This window comes from Alternaria postmessia, assembly GCF_024291825.1.
Source record: "Alternaria postmessia strain BMP 2775 chromosome Unknown scaffold_54, whole genome shotgun sequence".
In the NCBI taxonomy this organism is placed as follows: domain Eukaryota; kingdom Fungi; phylum Ascomycota; class Dothideomycetes; order Pleosporales; family Pleosporaceae; genus Alternaria; species Alternaria postmessia.
Genome location: NW_026260127.1, coordinates 92,051 through 111,859, shown reverse-complemented (window position 1 = coordinate 111,859; position 19,809 = coordinate 92,051). Strand labels below are relative to the sequence as shown.

General features: G+C 50.7%; 7 protein-coding genes across 7 annotated transcripts; 4 read left to right on the top strand and 3 right to left on the bottom strand.

The window, feature by feature from the left end:
* Window positions 1-3,176: 3,176 nt before the first annotated feature.
* J4E82_007678 (uncharacterized protein) lies at window positions 3,177-3,631 on the bottom strand (the record flags this gene model as incomplete). The annotated part of the gene is made up of 2 exons (XM_051733922.1): window positions 3,177-3,502; window positions 3,556-3,631. 2 exons carry the CDS (start codon window positions 3,629-3,631, stop codon window positions 3,177-3,179), a joined length of 402 nt encoding a protein of 133 aa, XP_051586333.1.
* Window positions 3,632-4,819: 1,188 nt separating this feature from the next.
* Window positions 4,820-5,830, bottom strand: J4E82_007677 (uncharacterized protein; the record flags this gene model as incomplete). The annotated part of the gene is made up of 1 exon (XM_051733921.1): window positions 4,820-5,830. The coding sequence occupies one exon, from the start codon at window positions 5,828-5,830 to the stop codon at window positions 4,820-4,822; it is 1,011 nt and encodes a 336-aa protein (XP_051586332.1).
* A 1,045-nt stretch (window positions 5,831-6,875) lies between these two features.
* On the top strand, window positions 6,876-7,292 carry J4E82_007676 (uncharacterized protein; the record flags this gene model as incomplete). Its single annotated transcript, XM_051733920.1, has 1 exon — window positions 6,876-7,292. The coding sequence occupies one exon, from the start codon at window positions 6,876-6,878 to the stop codon at window positions 7,290-7,292; it is 417 nt and encodes a 138-aa protein (XP_051586331.1).
* Window positions 7,293-7,458: 166 nt separating this feature from the next.
* On the bottom strand, window positions 7,459-8,679 carry J4E82_007675 (uncharacterized protein; the record flags this gene model as incomplete). The annotated part of the gene is made up of 3 exons (XM_051733919.1): window positions 7,459-8,310; window positions 8,370-8,494; window positions 8,556-8,679. The coding sequence occupies 3 exons, from the start codon at window positions 8,677-8,679 to the stop codon at window positions 7,459-7,461; spliced, it is 1,101 nt and encodes a 366-aa protein (XP_051586330.1).
* A 1,640-nt stretch (window positions 8,680-10,319) lies between these two features.
* HEM2 (Aminolevulinate dehydratase) lies at window positions 10,320-11,506 on the top strand (the record flags this gene model as incomplete). The annotated part of the gene is made up of 2 exons (XM_051733918.1): window positions 10,320-10,541; window positions 10,598-11,506. The coding sequence occupies 2 exons, from the start codon at window positions 10,320-10,322 to the stop codon at window positions 11,504-11,506; spliced, it is 1,131 nt and encodes a 376-aa protein (XP_051586329.1).
* Window positions 11,507-12,572: 1,066 nt separating this feature from the next.
* On the top strand, window positions 12,573-14,611 carry J4E82_007673 (uncharacterized protein; the record flags this gene model as incomplete). Its single annotated transcript, XM_051733917.1, has 2 exons — window positions 12,573-12,769; window positions 12,826-14,611. 2 exons carry the CDS (start codon window positions 12,573-12,575, stop codon window positions 14,609-14,611), a joined length of 1,983 nt encoding a protein of 660 aa, XP_051586328.1.
* A 704-nt stretch (window positions 14,612-15,315) lies between these two features.
* On the top strand, window positions 15,316-19,575 carry J4E82_007672 (uncharacterized protein; the record flags this gene model as incomplete). Its single annotated transcript, XM_051733916.1, has 3 exons — window positions 15,316-15,743; window positions 15,819-17,285; window positions 18,627-19,575. The coding sequence occupies 3 exons, from the start codon at window positions 15,316-15,318 to the stop codon at window positions 19,573-19,575; spliced, it is 2,844 nt and encodes a 947-aa protein (XP_051586327.1).
* Between the last annotated feature and the right edge of the window lie 234 nt (window positions 19,576-19,809).

The following is a 19,809-nucleotide window of genomic DNA, read 5'->3' as shown; positions in this document are numbered from 1 at the left end:
GGTGGTTTCATGCTTACCGTGCCACAATCCAGGGCACCCTTCACTCAACGCTATCGAACCTCCACCAAAGTTTCACACCTCCTGGTGTTTTCGCCCAAGCGAGACATGTTCGCCGTTAGGCCTAGAGCTATAGTGGGCTCTAGGGGGTGTAGCATGAACGACAGCTGATGTTGCCGAGGCGCTAGTGGTGATCTGATGTTGCTCATTGGTGGACTGTGAATGCCAAAACACTAGTGCCCGCTGTCCCGTGTTTAACAGTTTCGAAACTGCGAAACAATCTGCCTTTGCACTTGCTTTTCATCTCCTCCGAACGGTTATCGGCTTTACGAATACGGACACACGATGTGGCGCACTGAGTCGGCGCAGTACGGTGTGGCGGAAGAGACGGGATTCACTGCCAACTCGGCTGGACAGCAAGCTAATGCGATTGCAGCGATGCGTGCGAGCATCTACGAAGTCGAAAAAAGTCTAACAATGAGTAATCAGAAGTAGATGCGACGTTGATGAGTTGGGTGTTGGTGTTGCGACAAGATTAGGGATGTGGCGCGAGTGAGTGTTCTATGCGGCTCTGAGTCGTCCGAAGATGCGTTCAGGCTGGGCAGCTGACACCCCGCACCTACGCCTCACAACCAGGCATCACCTTGCACTGACACTACGATCACTTTGCCTGATGTCTGTTGACACCTAGCAACTGCAAGCCCCTCAACCTCTCCAGTCGTTCGTGTTGACCAGGTCATCCGCATTATGCACGACCGATGATGCCACTATTTGTCATTCTACTGTCCCGACACGCACACGCCATTATTCGCCATCAGTCCGCCTTGCCCATCTGCCTTCGCAGCTACGTGCCCAGAGGAGGGAAGTAAAATGCTTTGCGACGTATGCTCGCACATGTTCACAAGCGATGTTAAAAGAGGCGATCATCATACTAGCCTTGAGTCTTTCACAAAAGCAGCAGCAGATGGTTGTTATGTATGTGCTCCTCTTTTAAAGCTTGCAAGAGTACAGATAAGCAATTTCGACGATTGCTTCACCGGTGCCTGCGAGTACGGACGGGACTACGATGAACGACCCCCCAATGTTACTTGGTTGCACATACGAATAGACGCGAACAAAGATCAAATGCGAGATGAGCTTGTACGCTGGTTTTACATCGTACCAAGAGCACTACTACCGGTAGCAACCAGTGTATACCGTAGAAAACCCACCATCCCTGTAACCCAATCTATTGAGGCTGCGCTGGAATGGATGAACTCTTGCTTAGACAAGCACGAGCAATGTCAGAAGCATATTCAACCACATACCTATCCTACACGGCTTCTTGAGCTTGGAGGTCATAACTTCCGCTTGATCCTCTCACAAGACGAAAAACCTTCGGGCCCATACGCTGCTTTGAGCTACTGTTGGGGACCAAATCCCAGTTTTCTTCGCCTGACAGCCAACAACTTACAAGACTTTCGGGACGGACAGCCTTATACCAGTCTTCCCATCGCCTTCCAAGAGGCTATACACATCATAGTGAAACTTGGTATCCAGTACCTCTGGATCGACGCCCTTTGCATTATACAGTCTGGATTTGGTAGTAGCAAGGACTGGCAATTCGAGTCTGGACGGATGCAAGAAGTGTATTCGAACTGCATCATCAACTTATCCCTGGCACAAGCAGCTTGTCCGAATGAAAGTTGCCTTGGAGGTTATACTTTCGACTCTACGCTGCCTTTCAAAGTTGATGTCGTCGACAAACCGCATCATCTAGGCTCCATGGAGACTCATGAATACACCGTACTATCTCGAGACTACTTCACGGAAGCACTCAACGATCAGCCGACTGGCAGTCGCGCGTGGGTCATGCAAGAACGCTTGCTGGCTACTCGTGTCCTGAGCATTGGTCATGGAGAGCTCTTCTGGGACTGTGAACAGGTCCCACATGCAAGCGAATCTCTTCCATGCGGCTTTTCACACTGCTCCAACCTGACGAAGTTCTTTAGAAGTAATCTTGATTGTTCGATACCATCCCTTCCGCACATTCCAAATAGCGAGGATATGGAAGTTAATAGATCAACTTCAGATAGCGCGGAGTTGGAAGTTATCTGGTCCAAAATCATCGAGGAATATAGTGCACGTCAGCTCACGTACCCTCAAACTGATAAGCTGGTGGCGCTTTCAGCTATCTCAAAACGCATGGGCTATGCAATGGATGACATGTACCTTGGCGGTCATTTCATCAAAACATTACCCCTAAGCCTAAGCTGGTACACAAACAGACGAACCTCACGCATATCACGTGCTAAAGACAGAGTACCGAAAAGGCTGCCCAAGTCCTCGAATCCGATATGCGACGAGGACTGGTTTGCAACTCCGAGCTGGAGTTGGGCATCGGTGGATGGCCGGGTGGAGACGGGGTCGACTCACGGAAAGGATATGACGTCGTTAGCAGCCATGGAAATGTATGAGTACTCTCCAATAGGCCAAACAGGTCATGAAGCACGATTAGAACATGAGCTTCTCTTGACCATCCGGACCTGGTGCCGGATCGTCGAATGGAGTAACGTTCCACCGGAGACCAGCTGGGGGATAATAAGATTCGTAACAAACGGACCACACGACTTGACTTTCCAGATGGACGACATGGACGATATACCAGATGATGGAAGCCAATGCGTGCTTGCCGCACTAAGTCACACGATCGATGGTGACTTTCAATTGTTGGACGGTCTACTGTTGAAAGAGATTGGTTCCGATGGTGAGAAGGTATATGAAAGAAAGGGACATTTCATATGGTACTTCCATGAAACGGATGAAGACATCGAGGGAGACGCCGGGGAATATTTGGAGACATACTTCCCTCATGGAGAGTGTTCGATTACCATTTGTTGACATTGCCTCAGCAGATCCTATCCTCTCTGTGTACCTCACCTCTGAGGGGAAGTTTCCAGTTGAAGGTACTAGTCCATCTCTGACTGTTCTGAGGATAGGGGGGCGGAGATTAACGTGCGACCTTCGTCAGTCGAATGCTCCAGCACGAGAATCAAATGGTAAGCTTCTTTTCACGAAACCCTTGGGCGTACCATCATGATACATTCTCAAGATGTGTCGCATTGATAGCGATTAGATTGTTCTTTGATCTCTACTCGCATTGGAGTTGACAGAAAACCATTACGTTCGTTTATTAATATCTATTTATCCGCCGCATCTAAAGGCTTATTCTGGCCATAGTTCAGCGTCTTCTCCCTCTTCTTCGCATCCGACTCTTTGGGGTCATGCTTCATGTTATCCTGGCTCTCTGTAGTCTCCTCCGTCGCGCCTGCTCGGTCGTGCTCTGGATGGCTAACTGGATTCTGTATCGACGCATGATCGCCATCGTTCCTGTCTGTTCGGCCGACCGAGGCGCTCTTGTTGATGTCCTGGCTCTCGGCGCTGCTTGCTTGGGGGTTGGAGACGTTGGATGCTTGGCCTGGCGCTGCGCTGCTGGCGTATGTGCGGGTAAGGACGGGTGCGAGGACTGAGATGAAACATGTCAGTTGCTTTTTTGTTGTCTAGGGGGATGATGGCTACCTTCGCTTCGCTGTTGCAATGAGCGGGCTGCGGTGGGCGCTGAACGCGAAAAGCTTTGGAGGAAACGTGATGCCATTTTGATTTAAAGTGTGTTATTAGCTGTTCTTAGAGATCTCGCAAGTAAGATGGTTTTGAATGTAGGAAGTTTGAGCGAAACTGCGAAGCATATTCGTTAAAGTCTGTTGTTGACGTGCCTCTGATGTTGCCGAAACGTCATTATGAAACCCCAGGGTCGATCAATGGAGAATCGGCATCCTCATCCTACGCGATCAACTCTTCACTATCCATGACGGTGACAAAGATTAGCGAGGACAAGTTCGAGCTATATTCTCGCCAGCCGTTTTGTATGTTTGCGTGCGCGATTAAGCCTCGACGATCATGACGATGACGTACACGAGACGCTGGGTAATTGCAGCAGCAATTTGGAACCCAACTTCCCATACAATCCGACATATTTATGTATTGAAGGCGAAAAGTATTTACCCTCGTTCTGCGCCGCCACTACGTCTCAGTTTCGCGTTGTCAGTCAGAGTAGTCTTACGGATAGAAGACGTCATCCCGCTGTCGCATCGTCCCCACCGTTCCGCGGAAGTTTGCCGACGAACGTTGTCGTCTACCACTCACCTAATCGCGCCGCGCTGCAAGCATTGAGCGACAGAAGTAGCCTTAGCTTTGATTAGTGATTACCCTTGTCCTAAAGATTCTCCAAGACGATATTCTCTTTGTCTATGTCCGTTTGGCTTACAGCCATCCATCGTGACTTGTCAAACGTGATTCAACGTCGAGACAAGGATAGGCCAAGACGAATATCCTCGTCAGCAGAGCAACCGTGAGATTGGCAGATCGTTTTGCAAACAAGAGCGCTAAGCTCACTGAGTCTGCGTTACGCGTAGATTCTTACCTGCACTACATTAAAGAGAGAAACTCAATATCTTCTTAGAGCAGGATACTTCTTCCTACTATAATAAAGCGTATTAAGATTAATGTAGATATAGATTAGGAATCTAGAAATCTACAATACTATTAATCGTTATAAGTTTTTTTGTTAGGACCTATTGTAAGCTGCAAGGTAAAGCTTGTTATCTCTGTACCTGTTCGGTTTTTCTCTTGTGTACGGTCCCTGTCAGAAGCTTGTGCATGAAGTGCCGGGCCGCGCACGGTCATATTGGTCAATGGGATTGATTGTAAGAATACCGAGCAGTACGGGTACCAGCTCCATCGAATTCATTATACAAGAATAATAGCTCCACCATCTCCTCCACGTCTACAAGTAGTCCGCATCAACCCAGTTCTCCTTCTCAAAGCCCCTGCCAAACAGATCCGAAGCCTTGATCGGCGCAACAGCCTGCGACGAAAAGTTCGCCCTCGCCTCGATATTAGCACCAGGTCCGTAGTTCTTGTACTCCTGGTAAACCACATTATCAGTGCTCTGCGTGTTATCCCACCGAGACCATCCCTCAGGCTTCACAACGTCGCTGAGGTAGCTGTTCTGGAAGATGACTCTGGAGTATGGTCTCCATGGGCGACCCAGCACAGTCGTGTTGGTGCCGTTAGTGCCGGAGACGTTGACCTCGTTGAAGACGTAGATGCTAGTGTTGTTCTCGGCGTCGCGGCCGTTGGCGGTGATGTAGCCGGGGCCAATGGCCTGGATGTCGATCTTGTCGAACCAGGCGATAGCTCGCTGACCAAAGATGAAGTCGACGGCTCCGTTGACGAAGGATTTGGCGTAGATTTGACGACCGTTGTTGGCGAGAATGGTGTCCTGGTAGCCGGTGAACTGGCAGCCGTAGAACCCTTGATTTGTCTTCTGTGCGCTGATTGCAAGCGCTTGTCCGTTCTGACGGAATTGGCCCGCCGTGTTGGCGATGTTCAGGTTGTAGAGTCGGACATTTGGTGAGTTCAAGCGGAGAGTAGCTGTTGCGTCGTTGTTGAGAATCTCAGGCATCTGACGAGAGAAGTTGTTTGTAAGAGTGACTTCATTGTCCTTGTAGCCATGGGCGTTCTTGGTGTAGCCTTGGATGGTGATAGGTCCGACATGAGGAGGGACGTAGACTTGTTCATTGTAGATGCCGGGTAGGATGAAGATCTTTTGCGCATCAGTCAAGTTGTGCAGAGCGTCCACAGCGACACTGATGTTGGGGTAGCTGCCGATGGTAGCGCCAGTTGCATCGACCACTAGCGCGCCTCGATCGGGCTTTGTCCTGGAGTATTTGTCGGCAAACGCTCCGGAGAAAACGCTTGCAACTGCAAGGATATATTTAAGTTGAAATGCCATGATGAACGACGGGTAATGAATGACTTGAGATCTGGTTACCTGGTAATCGGGACAGCCAGGTACTTATACCAAGCCTTAGAGACAAAGAGGTGCACCCCTTTACTGGATTACTAGAATCTACAATTGTTCCGTCGCGCTTACACATTCCGGGCCGACTATCGTGTAAGCGTGTAGAATACCATATTCCCGTGGACATCGTGACTTTGCGGGGAAGTGTGGAGGCAAACACCGATGGCGCTGTATCATTTGATTGGTGGCACAAGTCGTTCCGTCTACGATTTTACCCCAGATTGCCTAAACTGCCGTACGTGAACCTGGGGTAGGAAGACTACATTGATTCGCATTTTGGTGTTTTGCGAAGCGGATGAGCGGAGTGATGGGGAAATTTCGGTTTGTTTGGGGAAGAAGGTACATAAGGCCGATATTGATTAGTTGCCGCGCGGCGGTCCGGCAACGTCATCTTGGCTCTATCATCAAAGACATCGTGGCGTTCTTGTACCTTGAGATTGAAGCGTCGGGAATCTCAGCGCATCCGTCCGACTGTGGCCGGAACCCGAGCGCGAGATGCGTCGCGAGAGGCGAGTATCAACGAACACATTGTACAGTGAACGCGACGACCACCGAAGTGCTGCCGTGGCTTCCCAGACATCCGATATACAGCGAAGTGATATCCTTGGGTGATCTCACGACTGGAAGGCCTTCAGAGCACCTGTGCTCAGAGCAACCGAAAAGAGTCGGTCGTTCATTGTGACAATGTCCCATCAGCGCGCTCATGTATCGCTAGCCATGTTATCGCATTCACTGTCACTCCAGAACACCGTTTGCACGATGTCGCAATTTTTAAATGACGAACCCACGCGACGCGAGTAGACCATAACGAAAGAAACTCTTTCGTCTCTTGCGCCTGTCGCATATCACACCATCATCGCACCGCCGCTCTCGCACTTCATGCGCTACCAACTTAAACTTACCACACTGCATCTCGCTTTGTTCCATCCTATTCAGAAACAGGATGGCGCCAAACAACTCAAGACATCTCCTCCCCATGAATTCAGTTCTTTTTCACAACAAGTCCTCCTCGCACTTCTCGCTCTCTGATCCGGCGGACCTGACGCTCGCAAACCTTCAAGATGCGCAAGACACCACAGTCACCGCACTACCGCAGCCGCCTACCAATACCGCCATCACTGCCAAGCCAGCGAAAGACAGTCTTTGGACGAGATTTCTGGTAAAGTTGAGAATTGTGCTTTGTTTTAAGCACGAAAAGGACGGACAGGAGGACAAGAAAGAGGAAGAGAAGGAGATGTGCATTGGCGAGCCGACAGGATTCAAGCACGTCAGGACAGCAGGGCCTCGACCGATGATAGGGACCGTACCGGTCGTTGTTGAAGAGGAAGAGAGCGAGTGGGAGGACATGAGAGAAAGTGAGGCTGGAAGAGATTCAATGTGGTCCAAGAGATAAGACACGCTCGCCACGGTAGCAGTCGCAAGGACCATGACAGAGGAACCGATGCGAACAACACTGAATCGATTTGGGTATTGAGGAATACAAAAAAGAAGCTATTAAGCCAAGACAGATGAAGTTGAAATAAAACGACAGACAACGATCACAGCCCTAACCCAACATCTCACTTCCCACCACTCTCAACGCTAACATTCCAGTTATTAGGCGCCCGCCACCACCTCCCCAGCAGACTATTCTCGCTCTTCCCACTGCTTCCCGTAATCATCCGACCTCCCACCTCAGGCCTTTCCACCTTGACATCCTGCGTCTTGACGATCTGCAGCTTGACATCGTCGCCGCTGTTGGCAGTTCCAGCCTCAGGATCAAGCGTAGCGCGGTCGGAGGAGCTCCCCGTCCTATACGCTTTGCCACTGCGCTTCCCAGAGCTTCCTTCGTCGGAGATGATTCGTTCGAACTTGGATTGCAGGGAGGGGTAGTAGCGGATGAGGACGGCTTTGATGGAGGGCGCGCATGCGACGATGACGGCGAGGTGGTTTTCGATGACAGCGCAGATCATGGATGCGGCGTAGCGGAATGGGAAGTCACCATGTGTGGCGAGCTGGTCGACAAAGAAAATGCGTGCGGCAGATGCGCCTAGCACGAGACCGCCCATGGCGAAGAGGATGTTAACGGCGATGCGGTGGTGTCGTCTCAGCTTGATGTTCCAGGTGAAGATGACGGGCATGATGTACAGGACCAGGTCGCAAGCTAACATGAAAACGCTGTTGAAGTAGGAGAAGTTGAAGAGGTTGATGCAGTAGCCCTCGATGGTCGGGTCCCACCACTTTGCTACAGGGATGCACATGAAGATGCTGGTAACGACGCAGGTGAGACCGAAAGAGAAGGCGATGACATGCATGGCGTAGATCCATCGACGGGCCCATGGTTCAAAGGTGAGCTCTGCGTAGAAGAACAGTAGCGAGTGCTTGACGGCCCAGTTTACAAGGAAGTAAAAGATAAGGGCTGTCATGACCAACTAGTGAGTGTGGGGTTAGTAGGTGTATTGTGGTGAATGCTAAGCAGAGGGTAACGAACCTTCATCAGCATCTCCATGTTATTTGGGTCGATCTCTTTCTCATGCAGACCAGCTCCGAGGCGCGTCGCGTACATTTGGACGATGGACAGGACGATGGCACAAGAGGCCGCAAAGGTAGCAAGTGCTTCAAGTTGGTCAGTATGCTGAAACGGTGGCTGAACAAGACAGATTTGAACTGAGCTTACCATCATGCCAGCCAAAACTGCTCAGTATCCGCAGTTTCCTTCCGATACGACAGCTGATAGCAAGGGAAGTCAAGCAGATCAGCGTCAAGTTGACACTGATAGTGGTGGCACGTAGGTCGGACATGATCAAAAGATTGAACGGAGAACGAGATCGAGATCCAATGTCCAGTGATGGAGAAGGATTGTGTGCCTTGCATGCCCCTACATATAAGATGTTAATCTATAAGACGTGGCTTGTAGTTTGTTTGTCCGAGTATGCGCGGCACCAAAAATGATGAACGGTCTACGGGGTCTAACGTTAGCTGCCCCGCGTTGGCCACGCAGAAATCCATGCCATTACAGTGATTCTGCAATACTCTTTTCGTCTACTTGCAGTAAAGACTGTCAAGGGACTGTCGCGGCAGTCGGCTTAGCGCCCAGTGCGTGTGGCACCTGTTAGACTAGAAAGAAAGAACTGATGTGATGAAGAAACATGATTGGGTAGATAGCGCCTCCTTAGACTAAGCGAGCTGTAGTTATCAACGCCGAGTATACGGGTTTGCTTTGTGATATTTGTTTTCGAGGTTAGGGTTCACGCTAGACGCAGCGGGGTCTTGTCGACATTGAAAAAGAAAGACGACGTCGGTATACACGTTTCTTCCACGCGAGTGGTAAGCGAGACTACCAGATTAGCGAAGGGTCTCATAGGCTGAGGAATTGACCCCGCTTTACCCTTGACTCAACAACATCGCATTCAGATACTGATGCTTTCGTTTTGTGATGCTGCTTTTTCTGTCAAGACCCTGTTGGCAACTTGGTTTTGCTGGAATACGAGGGGAAGTCCGCTGTAAACGGATATGTATGTCAGTGGCGCGGGAATCCACGATTGCATTATCGCCAACGTTATGTGCTCCGCGGTGTTTGTTGTCTTGAAATCGCGTGTATCACATCAACTCTGTCCGAGCTGAAAGAGCCACCTGGAGATGTCGCCACCTCAACGCACATTGTGTTTGCTGTCGATCAGCGACGGTGCGAGATACTCCGAAGAGCAATGGCGACAACAATAGACAAAAGTAACATTCCAATGTAAAAGGGCCGATGAGCAGGTGGAGGTTGAGAAGGCAGGTGGGTAGACAGACGGCAAGAGGCGGGAAATTATGAACAGCCACATCGTCATAAAAAGGCGTGGGCCCCGCCCAGTTCTCGCAACTCGAAACATGGGCATCATGTTATCGTCGAGGAATCTGAGGATCGCATGCGCTCGATGCGCGACTGCTCTTCGGGTGGGTACGTTGGCGATGCATCATGTGATGAGCTCGATGAGCTTGAGGCACAAGGCCTTCGAAGCCCGACTCTCGACCTCGGGGCTGACTAACACTCTCCGACGCTAACCTCATTTGATTCTCAGTAATTCCGTGCTTCTCATTCGTCGCCGGAGATGGCTCGGCATCGATTTGCAGCTCGTATGCGCATAGTGTCGCCGCGTCTTGTGTATATTGCGGAGACTGTAAGAATTGGGCTATTCGATTCTTTCCTTGCACTCCGATTCTCTTGTCTTACACTCCGCGTCGCTATTTACTCCGCTCTTCCCATACTCATAGTGCGCTGGCCATAGTCGGAGTGAAACTTTGACGCCTCGGCTGTCCGCATTTACTACGAACGCCACCTTTGCCCGATAGAGACCAAACCAACGTCAGCGACATCTCACTTTCTTTGCACAAACGAGGACTCAAATTCCTAGACACCTCGAGCTCACCCACGAATTAACACGACCTCATTCCCGAAATGTCGTTCTCCTCGCTCGTCTCAGACATTGCCTACCGGAACTCGGAACGGCCAGAGCGACCGGACCTGCGCTCTCAGATATCGGAAGCACGCTCGACCCGATCCTATGCCAGCACTGCCGCCACCAGCGTGAGCATATCGGGGGACATCAAGAGTCAATTGCACGGAGGATATAGCCATCCACTATCGCGGGCATGGCAGGCCGAGCGACAGCTCACAAAGGTGCGTGGGAAATGACGTCGTGTGCCTGGTCACAGACACTCACATTTGGCACACAGTCTATGCTCATCTACCCCCTCTTCGTGTCCGACCAGCCTGACGAAGAGACGCTCATTCCCTCGCTGCCAAACATCCACCGCCGCGGCCTGAACAAAGTCGTGCCATACCTCACCCCGCTCGTCGCAAAAGGCCTCAAATCGGTCATTCTCTTCGGAGTTCCGCTCGCACCCACGGCAAAAGACGCCCTAGGCTCCAACGCAGACGACCCCAAGGGCCCCGTCATCAAAGCCATCCGCCTGCTTCGACGAGCATTCCCCGATCTCTTCATTGTCGCCGACGTCTGCCTCTGCGAATACACCTCACACGGCCACTGCGGCATCCTCCGCGACGATGGCAGTCTGAACAACGCTTTGTCGGTAGAGCGCATCGCCGATGTAGCGCTCTCGTATGCCAATGCCGGCGCGCATTGCGTTGCACCTTCAGACATGAACGACGGTCGCATACGCGCTATCAAGCTGAGGCTCATCGAGGCTGGCATTGCACACCAGGTCGTGCTCATGTCCTACGCGGCCAAGTTCTCAGGCTGTCTGTACGGTCCTTTCCGCGACGCTGCGGGCTCAGTACCCTCATTTGGCGACCGGAGATGCTACCAGCTGCCACCCGGCGGTCGCGGTCTGGCACGACGAGCTATCACCAGAGACATAGGCGAGGGCGCAGACATCATCATGGTCAAGCCTGCGAGTCAGTATCTGGACATCATCAGCGACGCCAAGGAGATTGGCAAGGACATGCCCATCGCTGCGTACCAGGTGTCTGGCGAATATGCCATGATCCACGCTGCAGCTGCGGCTGGTGTGTTTGACTTGAGGCAGATGGCGGAAGAGGCTACACAGGGTATTCTGAGAGCGGGTGCAAGTATTATTGTGAGCTACTTCACGCCCGAGTTCCTCGACTGGTTAGGCAACTAGGGCTTGACGATTGTTACGGCACAAGAAAGAAAGGGCGTAGGGGCGTTTGATATCCAAAGGGCATGGACATGTCTGAAATGCAAATCTCACCACCACTTCTGCTCGAATTCTACTAATCGTGTCGTTTCGCAAGTCGCGAACGGAGAATGTAGTTTTCAGTCTCGCTCGTAACATTGTATAGTGCCAAGATCGTGTAGGGGAATAAGCTAGCTGGAGTGCTGACGGCGGGATTCTGGTGCGCCACAGCCTTCGCCACGTCATCTAGGCATGGACGAACAGCATTTGCAGTGCTGCGGCTTCGCTGCCTCGCTAAACCACTATGCGCCAACGGTCTTCGATTCGCCGGCTAGTCCGCAATTCACTGCCGGCGTCACCGAGTTCACCAATATTGGAGCTGTATTCGCAGCAGTACGTATCGCAGCCACTTTGCTGCATCGCGACCACTTGCCTGCGCCCTTTGAGCGAAATTTATGCGCAAAAGAATATAGACTATCTCCCTAGACTGCGCGCTGGTCCGCCTTGCTCGCAGCCGCACTGCTGGCGCGCTCGCTAACACCCTCATTCGACGCTCCTCCACTACAGCACTATAGTTTCATGCGAGTCTCCACCTTACTGGATGCACCATGCAGGTGACCACTTCGACTCATCCTTCCTAACAGAGTCTCCGAGAGGCTGATACCATGTAGGATGGTAGCTGATTGCCTTCCGCGCTTGCGCACATTGGATCGATTGCGATAATCATGCACAGCCACTTCTTAGCCTAGGCTGCCGTCCCACCGCCCTTTTCCTCAACACCACCTTATGACGAGGGTTGGTATTAGGTAAATCAACATATACCAGGTATTCTGGTAGGGGTGCCTGATTATCTTGCATTGAAGATAAATAAGCATGTTTCGCATTGTGTGGCTGGACTACTATCACTTCCCACCAAGTCAAGTCACCTGTCGGAGTTCCACGTTTGGTCGAGACACCGTCTTACGGCAACGGACGCTCCGTATACCCTTTGTCTCCTACTTATCTATCGTTGTACCTCGATTCGGAAGACGGCTCCGATTCGGTATTAATCATGGAGAACCTGAAGGACTCGCTACCTCCAGGCATGGCAGATGCGGCTATCAACATTCCAGGCGTTGGCGCTATACTGCAGCTTCTCCTTAACAAACTCGGTTTCGATGTCGGAAGCACAATGTCTTTATATCTTTTACTTTTCGGTCTATTCCAAGGTGCGCTGTTCATGTACACTCAGGGACGTGGATTTATATTGTAAGTTGCCCACACGTTCAATTCACCAAACAATCACCAACTAATTCTCCATATAGAGGGCACGGTACCTCAGCAATAAGGATAGACGATGATGATGACTTATACCCCCAATTTATATCCTGGATATCAGAACACCGCATGACAGAAGTCAGCCGAGATCTAAAAGCCACATCCAAAAAGCCCAGAGCACGAGGCGACGAAATAGACAACGACAATGCCTCAGAGGCAGATTTTGAGGACGTCTTGGACGACTCTGGCATTTTTAATTACGAAAAGTACAAGGGTACTAGTCCAACGTACTACGAACCCAACATGGGTGACGACAGCTTCACCCACAACGGTCATTACTTCCAGTTCAGCAAGGACTGTCAGGAGAATAAGTACCAAGAGCGCATTGAGTACTTCCTCATCATTCGTTGTATGGGCCGTAGCACGAAGCCGGTCAAGGACCTAATAGACCATGTTAAGGAGTGGTCGGCGCACAAGCCTAACAAGACGACTGAGATCATGCGCGCTGAGATAAAACATGGTGGGTATTGGCACGTTCAGTCGAATCGCCCTTCACGACCGATTAGCACAGTGACGCTGGATGAAGCGCAGAAGAACAAGGTCGTTGCGGATATCAATGAGTACCTTCACCCAGCTACTGCTCGGTGGTATGCTGCACGCGGTATTCCGCACCGCAGAGGATACCTTTTTCATGGTCCTCCTGGTACCGGTAAGACGTCGTTGAGCTTTGCCGTGGCTGGCATCTTTGGACTGAGCGTATATTGCGCTTCGCTGAGTGAGCGAGATATGAGCGAGTCGGATCTTGCGTCGCTATTCGGGCAGCTACCGAATCGCTGTATCGTCTTGTTGGAGGATATTGACAGCGCAGGTATCCGGCGAGATAAATCCTCTGTAATTCCAGAACAAGAGCATGACTCTGCCGTTAACGAGTCCGACAAGTCGTCTGCTCCAGCGCCAACAGAGAAGGTGACAGAAGAGAAGGAAGACAACAACGACAACAAATCCGAAAACAAATCCGAAGAGAAGCAGCATGATAGCGTTGAAATGGAGAAGAAAAAGTCCACCCGCAGACGCATAACGCACTCACTCCATCCCCGCAAATCTTCCAGCAAACCCAACAGCGAGACTACTACCCTTGCCACCACAGCCTCGTCACCAGCCTCCGCACCCCCATCCGTCCTCACACCCGCACCCAGCATAAAAGAAGTCGCCACCAGCACCAAACCAACTTCCACGCCAACTCCTCCTCCTCCTCCTCCGCCACCCATCGACGAAGAAGGCAGCAAGAGCAAAATCTCACTTGCAGGCCTCCTCAACATCATTGACGGCGCCGCGTCGAGCGAAGGCCGCGTCCTCATCATGACGACGAACTACCCCGAGAAACTCGATTCAGCGCTCATACGCCCTGGGCGCGTGGATCTGCAAATCAAATTCACACTAGCGACGAGGACGCAAGTGGAAGAAATCTTCAGACGCATGTATAGTGATGAGGCGGATGGTAAGAAGTGTGATGGTAGTGATGGAGGAGAAAAGAAATACGCACCAGAAAAGAAGGGTAGTAGTAGTAATGATAAGAGGAAGGAGGAGGCTAGGTGGGGGGCCACAGGTAACAAGTCGCCAAACTTTGCGACGTTGCCGCCAGATCAACTTACGGAAATGGCGAGGCAGTTTGCTGATGCGCTGCCTGAGGCTGTCTTTTCGCCGGCTGAGATTCAGGGGTATTTGTTGCAGAAGAAGAGTGATCCGCAGGGTGCGTTGGATGGGGTGGGGGAGTGGAGGGATGCGGTGCTTGAGGCGAAGAAGAAGGGGAAGAAGGTTATTGAGTTGAAGTGAGTGGGTATCTCGATAAGTGCATGAGGTACTGGTGTTCTAGCGTTGGTTGGTCTTGACTTTGTCGGCGTTATTCTTTCCATGCATGTGGCTATAGGCCTGGTGTCAGGTCTAGTCTGGCAATGGTTTAGGCAAAAAGTTGGGCCAAGAAACATATAACTGCTTGTATACGGCCGAGTGGACGGGAAGCCCAAGGTTCGGGCATGTTGGCGAGCGGCATTGTAATATTCTCACTAAGCTGGATCTGGCAGCGCATACGCGCCATGACCAATGACCCCACCCATAAAGGCTTCTAGGGCGTGTCGTTGAATCCGTCTCTAACATCATTGTACTACATGTATCAATTCCATAGATATTTCCGAAGCCTTCTAGACCTCACGTCTGTGATGTCGCAGCACTTAGCTGTGTCAGCCTTCCCACAGCCCGAGCGCAGCCTTGCTGCGGGGTAGATCTACAACGGTTGGCTATATACCACGGCCCCCTTTGAGGCACCCAGGCTGTGGATGCCGCTTACCTCGTTCGATAAGACTGCAGGTACGTATGCAGGGTCGCTGCCTACGTCCTCCTCGTTGGTGGTGAGACTGCGCACTGCTCATATGGGCCTTTCCCCCTCGTTTTCTTAGCGATGAAGCTGACAAGACTTAGGTTTAATCCTTTGCTCAACATCCGCTTTCTAGCCTCATACACCTGCAAGACTCTCACTCATTATGGACGCAAACACATCGGAAAACAATACACGAGTTCAGCGATCACAGTCCTCCATTGCGCTTGGCAAGCGGCCAGTACATGACCCACCACATCCCGACATCTCAAAACCCGCAGACTCCGACAATAACGACGACAACACCGACGAACGTGCGCGAAACGCCGCTGAGATACAAAACCTTTGCTATGATCCACTTGAAGGTTCTAACATCCGATTGATTACTATAGATCCTGCGTTGCAGGACGGAAAGGTCAAACTTGCTATGGAACAAGTGCCGCTTACTAAAGGGCTTGACTTCCATATGCTTTCATACGTCTGGGGGGATGGGACAGACAAGCATACCATCGTTGTGAATGGCCAACGATTGGATGTAACACAGAACCTTTACGACTTTTTAGAAACAACGCGCCAATACGAGCCGGACTTCCTGTCACATCATGAGCATTCAGATTACAAAACACTCTACAATACAGGAAATGCTCGAACGGTCACCGAATCATCCAGAGGCAAAGCGACCGGTCCCGCTACCATGCCAATGCGATTCTGGGTTGACGCTATTTGCATCAACCAGAATGATCTGAATGAGAGGAACAAGCAGGTACCTCGGATGGGCGATATATATTCGATGGCGAGCCGGGTATGGATTTGGATAGGCTTTGCATCGAAGGTCTTCAGCGAAGATGGTGATTTAGAGGTGTTCAAGCGAGGCTTGGACTATTGTGTACAAGATTCCTTCAAGGATCTCGCCACACTCGGAACGACGAGACCTCCAAACACGCCTCTGATAGAGCAGTTCGCTGATCATCATCGTCAACTGGTTATGGAGAGGACGATGGCCCGAATGCGAGCGATGGGGTTTGTGCTTGAGCCTGGCCCTAAGATGGACATGATGTACCAGAAGTATACACAATTCTCTGGTCAATTCTCATCACAACACATGCATGCGCCTTTTAATATGTTCTTGCGACAGCTAGCAAGTCTTCTCAGTCAGCCTTATCTCAAAAGAGTTTGGATCATACAGGAGTACGTTTTGAATCCCAGAGCACCAATCGCACTTCTGGGGAATTTCGTGTTAGACTTGCAGCATGTTATGGCTACAATGATGCGGTTGTCGCGGGAAGTTCAGTTAATGAACGAGCACTCGAAAGCCCTCGTCTTTGCCGCTGTCGGCCAAATGGCAAACCTGATGACTTTGGATCGGGTAAGGATGGAATGGCACGGTTCATCATACATTGGCAACACCTTGGAAGGCTTGACGCGCCTATCACCAGGCGAGCGACTGAGCCATCTTCTACAGCAACTGTCCAATACGCAGTGCACCAATCCAGTAGACCGATTCTACGGCATCTTGGGCTTCTTCTGCCACCACGACCTGCCTAGATCACTAGTCCCTGACTACAGCTTACCGGTTGAGCAAGTAGCCCAGGCATACACGCGATACATCATCGACAGCACCGGGGATCTGGAGATAATTGAATCCAGTATGGGTTATGAATCTGCAGATTGTCCTAGCTGGGTAGCCCACCCAACAAGTCTTATAGGTCAGACGAGCACACATATCACTGTTTCTAAGGGCAACAAAACACTCTACTTTTCCGAAGATGGCCGTTGCCTTACGTTAGAGGGAACATTCCTTGGACAGATTGTCAAGTGTAGCTGCACAGATCGTCCAGGCGAAACTATGGGCGAACATCTTAAGTACTTGGACGAGGAGTTGTTCGAAACAGCGTCTCAAATTACCGGCAAGCCCAAGAGCGAAATCTTCAAGTTCTGGTTGAATGAGCAAGTAGATTTCCAGAAGGGCATGCTTCCCTCCGACTTCAAGAGTTTTGACAGCATGCAAGACCTTCTTCGACGCTACCAGGATATCTGTAAAGATATCCCCCCGGAAGCCCTCGATGGTTCCAACCGCATGAGTAGCATGCAAAAGCACATCATCTTCAAGACCCCCTGCCGCGACCCTAAGTTCTTGTACGCTGTACTTCGTCTAGCGGAAGCGAGATTCTGCCTTCTCTCCACAGGGCAAATCTTGGTGTGCCTCTTGAAGCATACAGAGACTAGTTATATGAGCCGGACACATGGAAAAAATGACGGTGCCTGGGCATTGAAAGGTTTGTGCAACCCTGCTATCCTACGGCCGAAAGGTGAAGCGTATGAGTACTGTGGACCATTGCTCTCATGTTATTCATTAATGAAAGATCGGAGGGATAAAAGGGAGGAGCATGATTTTTTTCTTGACGATGAGTTCTTTGCGGCGAGGAAAGTGCAGCAGGTGACATTAGTCTAGAAAACAAATCCCGATTCATTGCTTTGGATGAAGGTCAGGCCGACCATTGAAAAGTGCGCCACCAAATGCTCTGAATGCAGCTCGTGCTCTTCATTTTTCGTTATATCCACGTTCGTCATTACAGTTGGAACAACAATGGCTGTTTTCACGAAGCAGCGCTGCTAACGATCGATTCTTCATCGTCGGACCCTGATGCGGTATATGCGTGGCTTAAGCAAAGACGAATTCTACCGGACAGAGCAAAAATTGGTGATTTTGTTGACTTTTACTCAGCAATACTATCAATACAGCAACCTCTTTTCGAACTTCCTTAACGTTTCACCTCTGCTGACAAAAAGATCGCCCATGCAAGGATGCAAAAACATACAACAGCGGGGATTCGCTAGTGGTCACCCACCTAACTACTAATCCGCCGGTACACTGCTTGTATATGGCTGAGCGGACGGGAAGCCTAATTTTCAGTGTCCTATGGTCGTATGTGAAAGATACGCCGCAAAAATAACATTATAACCCCTATTTTACGGGATGAGACATCTTAGGCGGGCACAATCGCACAGCGGTTCATCGACATGTGTTTGTGACACACATATATTCTGGAATGCAAGCGTGCAACTGCTGCAATACTTGACTACAAGCCTCTCAGCGATGTAGTTTTAAACCATCAGGGTCTGGCAGTAGCTTTGGTGGGGACCTGGCGATGGTGCCTGGGGGCAGGTGGGGTAGAGATAACGTAGCTGCTTCTGGCTAGTACGGTACACGACAATCTCACGTAGCAAACAAACAACTTCGGGACCGCACAAGCACAGTCTCTCACTTGTACTATATAGAGGAGCACTCATTAGTATACTGCGTCCTATATAGCTCCGATCAACTGTTAATCCGTACACGTCAAGCCGACTGCTAGCAAGATGAATACGGATACCGACTCACGCCTGTGCCCTACTTGGGTCTTTCTGAGCAATGCCAACATACAGTGAGTGCGCCGCGACTGAGCGAAGTCTTTATTATTGACACTGCATTACCAGCATTGCGAAGGATCGAGGCTGGTTCAAGACGTACACACCCTTCACATCTATAGTTGATCCCTCGCCCTTCTTCAACCCGGGCAACTACATTCCAGTGCTAGGAATAGGCACCGTCGAGATCCCCACAAAGCGCTCGCCCAATACTTCAGGCGTGTCTTCGCACGCATCTCTCCTTCTCCACGAAGTCCTGCACGTGCCTGATTTTCTCTGCAACGTCATTGGGCAACCACTTTGGTTAACAGACGGATACAATCCTATAATCAAATCTGGTACAAAGTCTCGAGGAACTATAAAAGATAGTCAAGGCAAGAATGTTGCCTATTTCCACCCCGGAAGTCCGCTGCTTGCAATCAAAGTGCGCTCTCCACTAGACTGGCCAAAGCTCGGTCCGCACGCTCTGAAGAAGGACGGCCTATATGTGCTAGGCTGTCAATGGGATGCTTCCGAAAAGCAAAAGTGGCGAGAATTTCAAGCTGCTAATGGAATGTTCACGGCGCAAAACGTTGCACCCTACACGGCCGAGGAAACTGCGTTTCTGAAGAAGAATTATCGCTCTGAATTCCACTTTCTAATGCAGCATGGGCTCAAAATCTTTTCTGATGAAGATCGCCAAGAAGGACAGGCTATTCTACGTGCCATTATGCAAGAGTCCGAGGAGGAAGATCCCGACGACAACGAGGATGGTTTTGACGAATCAGAGTTCGAGGGCCACCAGGCAGACTACAACTTCACGGAACGTCAGCTTGATTGGATTGAAAAGAACTTCCGCAATTCGGAGCAGTTTATGTACTCTTATGGACTCAAGTTTTATAACGATGATGATCTCGAGGAGGCTAAGGTGATTGCGGAGGCTTTGATGGATAGCGATGATTGGAGATTCTTGGAATCGCCGCTCGAATTTTTGGAGGGACGGAGATTGAAGCTACAATTTGTGTTAGCCGAAGTCTAGTTTCTCGGTTAGTACGTACGAGTCAGACATCCATGCCTGTCGCCTGTAACTAACTCCGCGCCACTGTCCCCTCAGCCTCAGCCGGTTTGCGTTCGTTTCTTCGTGGCTAACAGTTACCCTATCTGAAATCATATCCGTCTCCTCATTGCCCACCGTTCATCGTGATAGCTACTTCTGAAGCACCTCGCAGGCTCTTGTGTTGACTCACCGTCTCCTCGCCCCTGTCGCAACCCG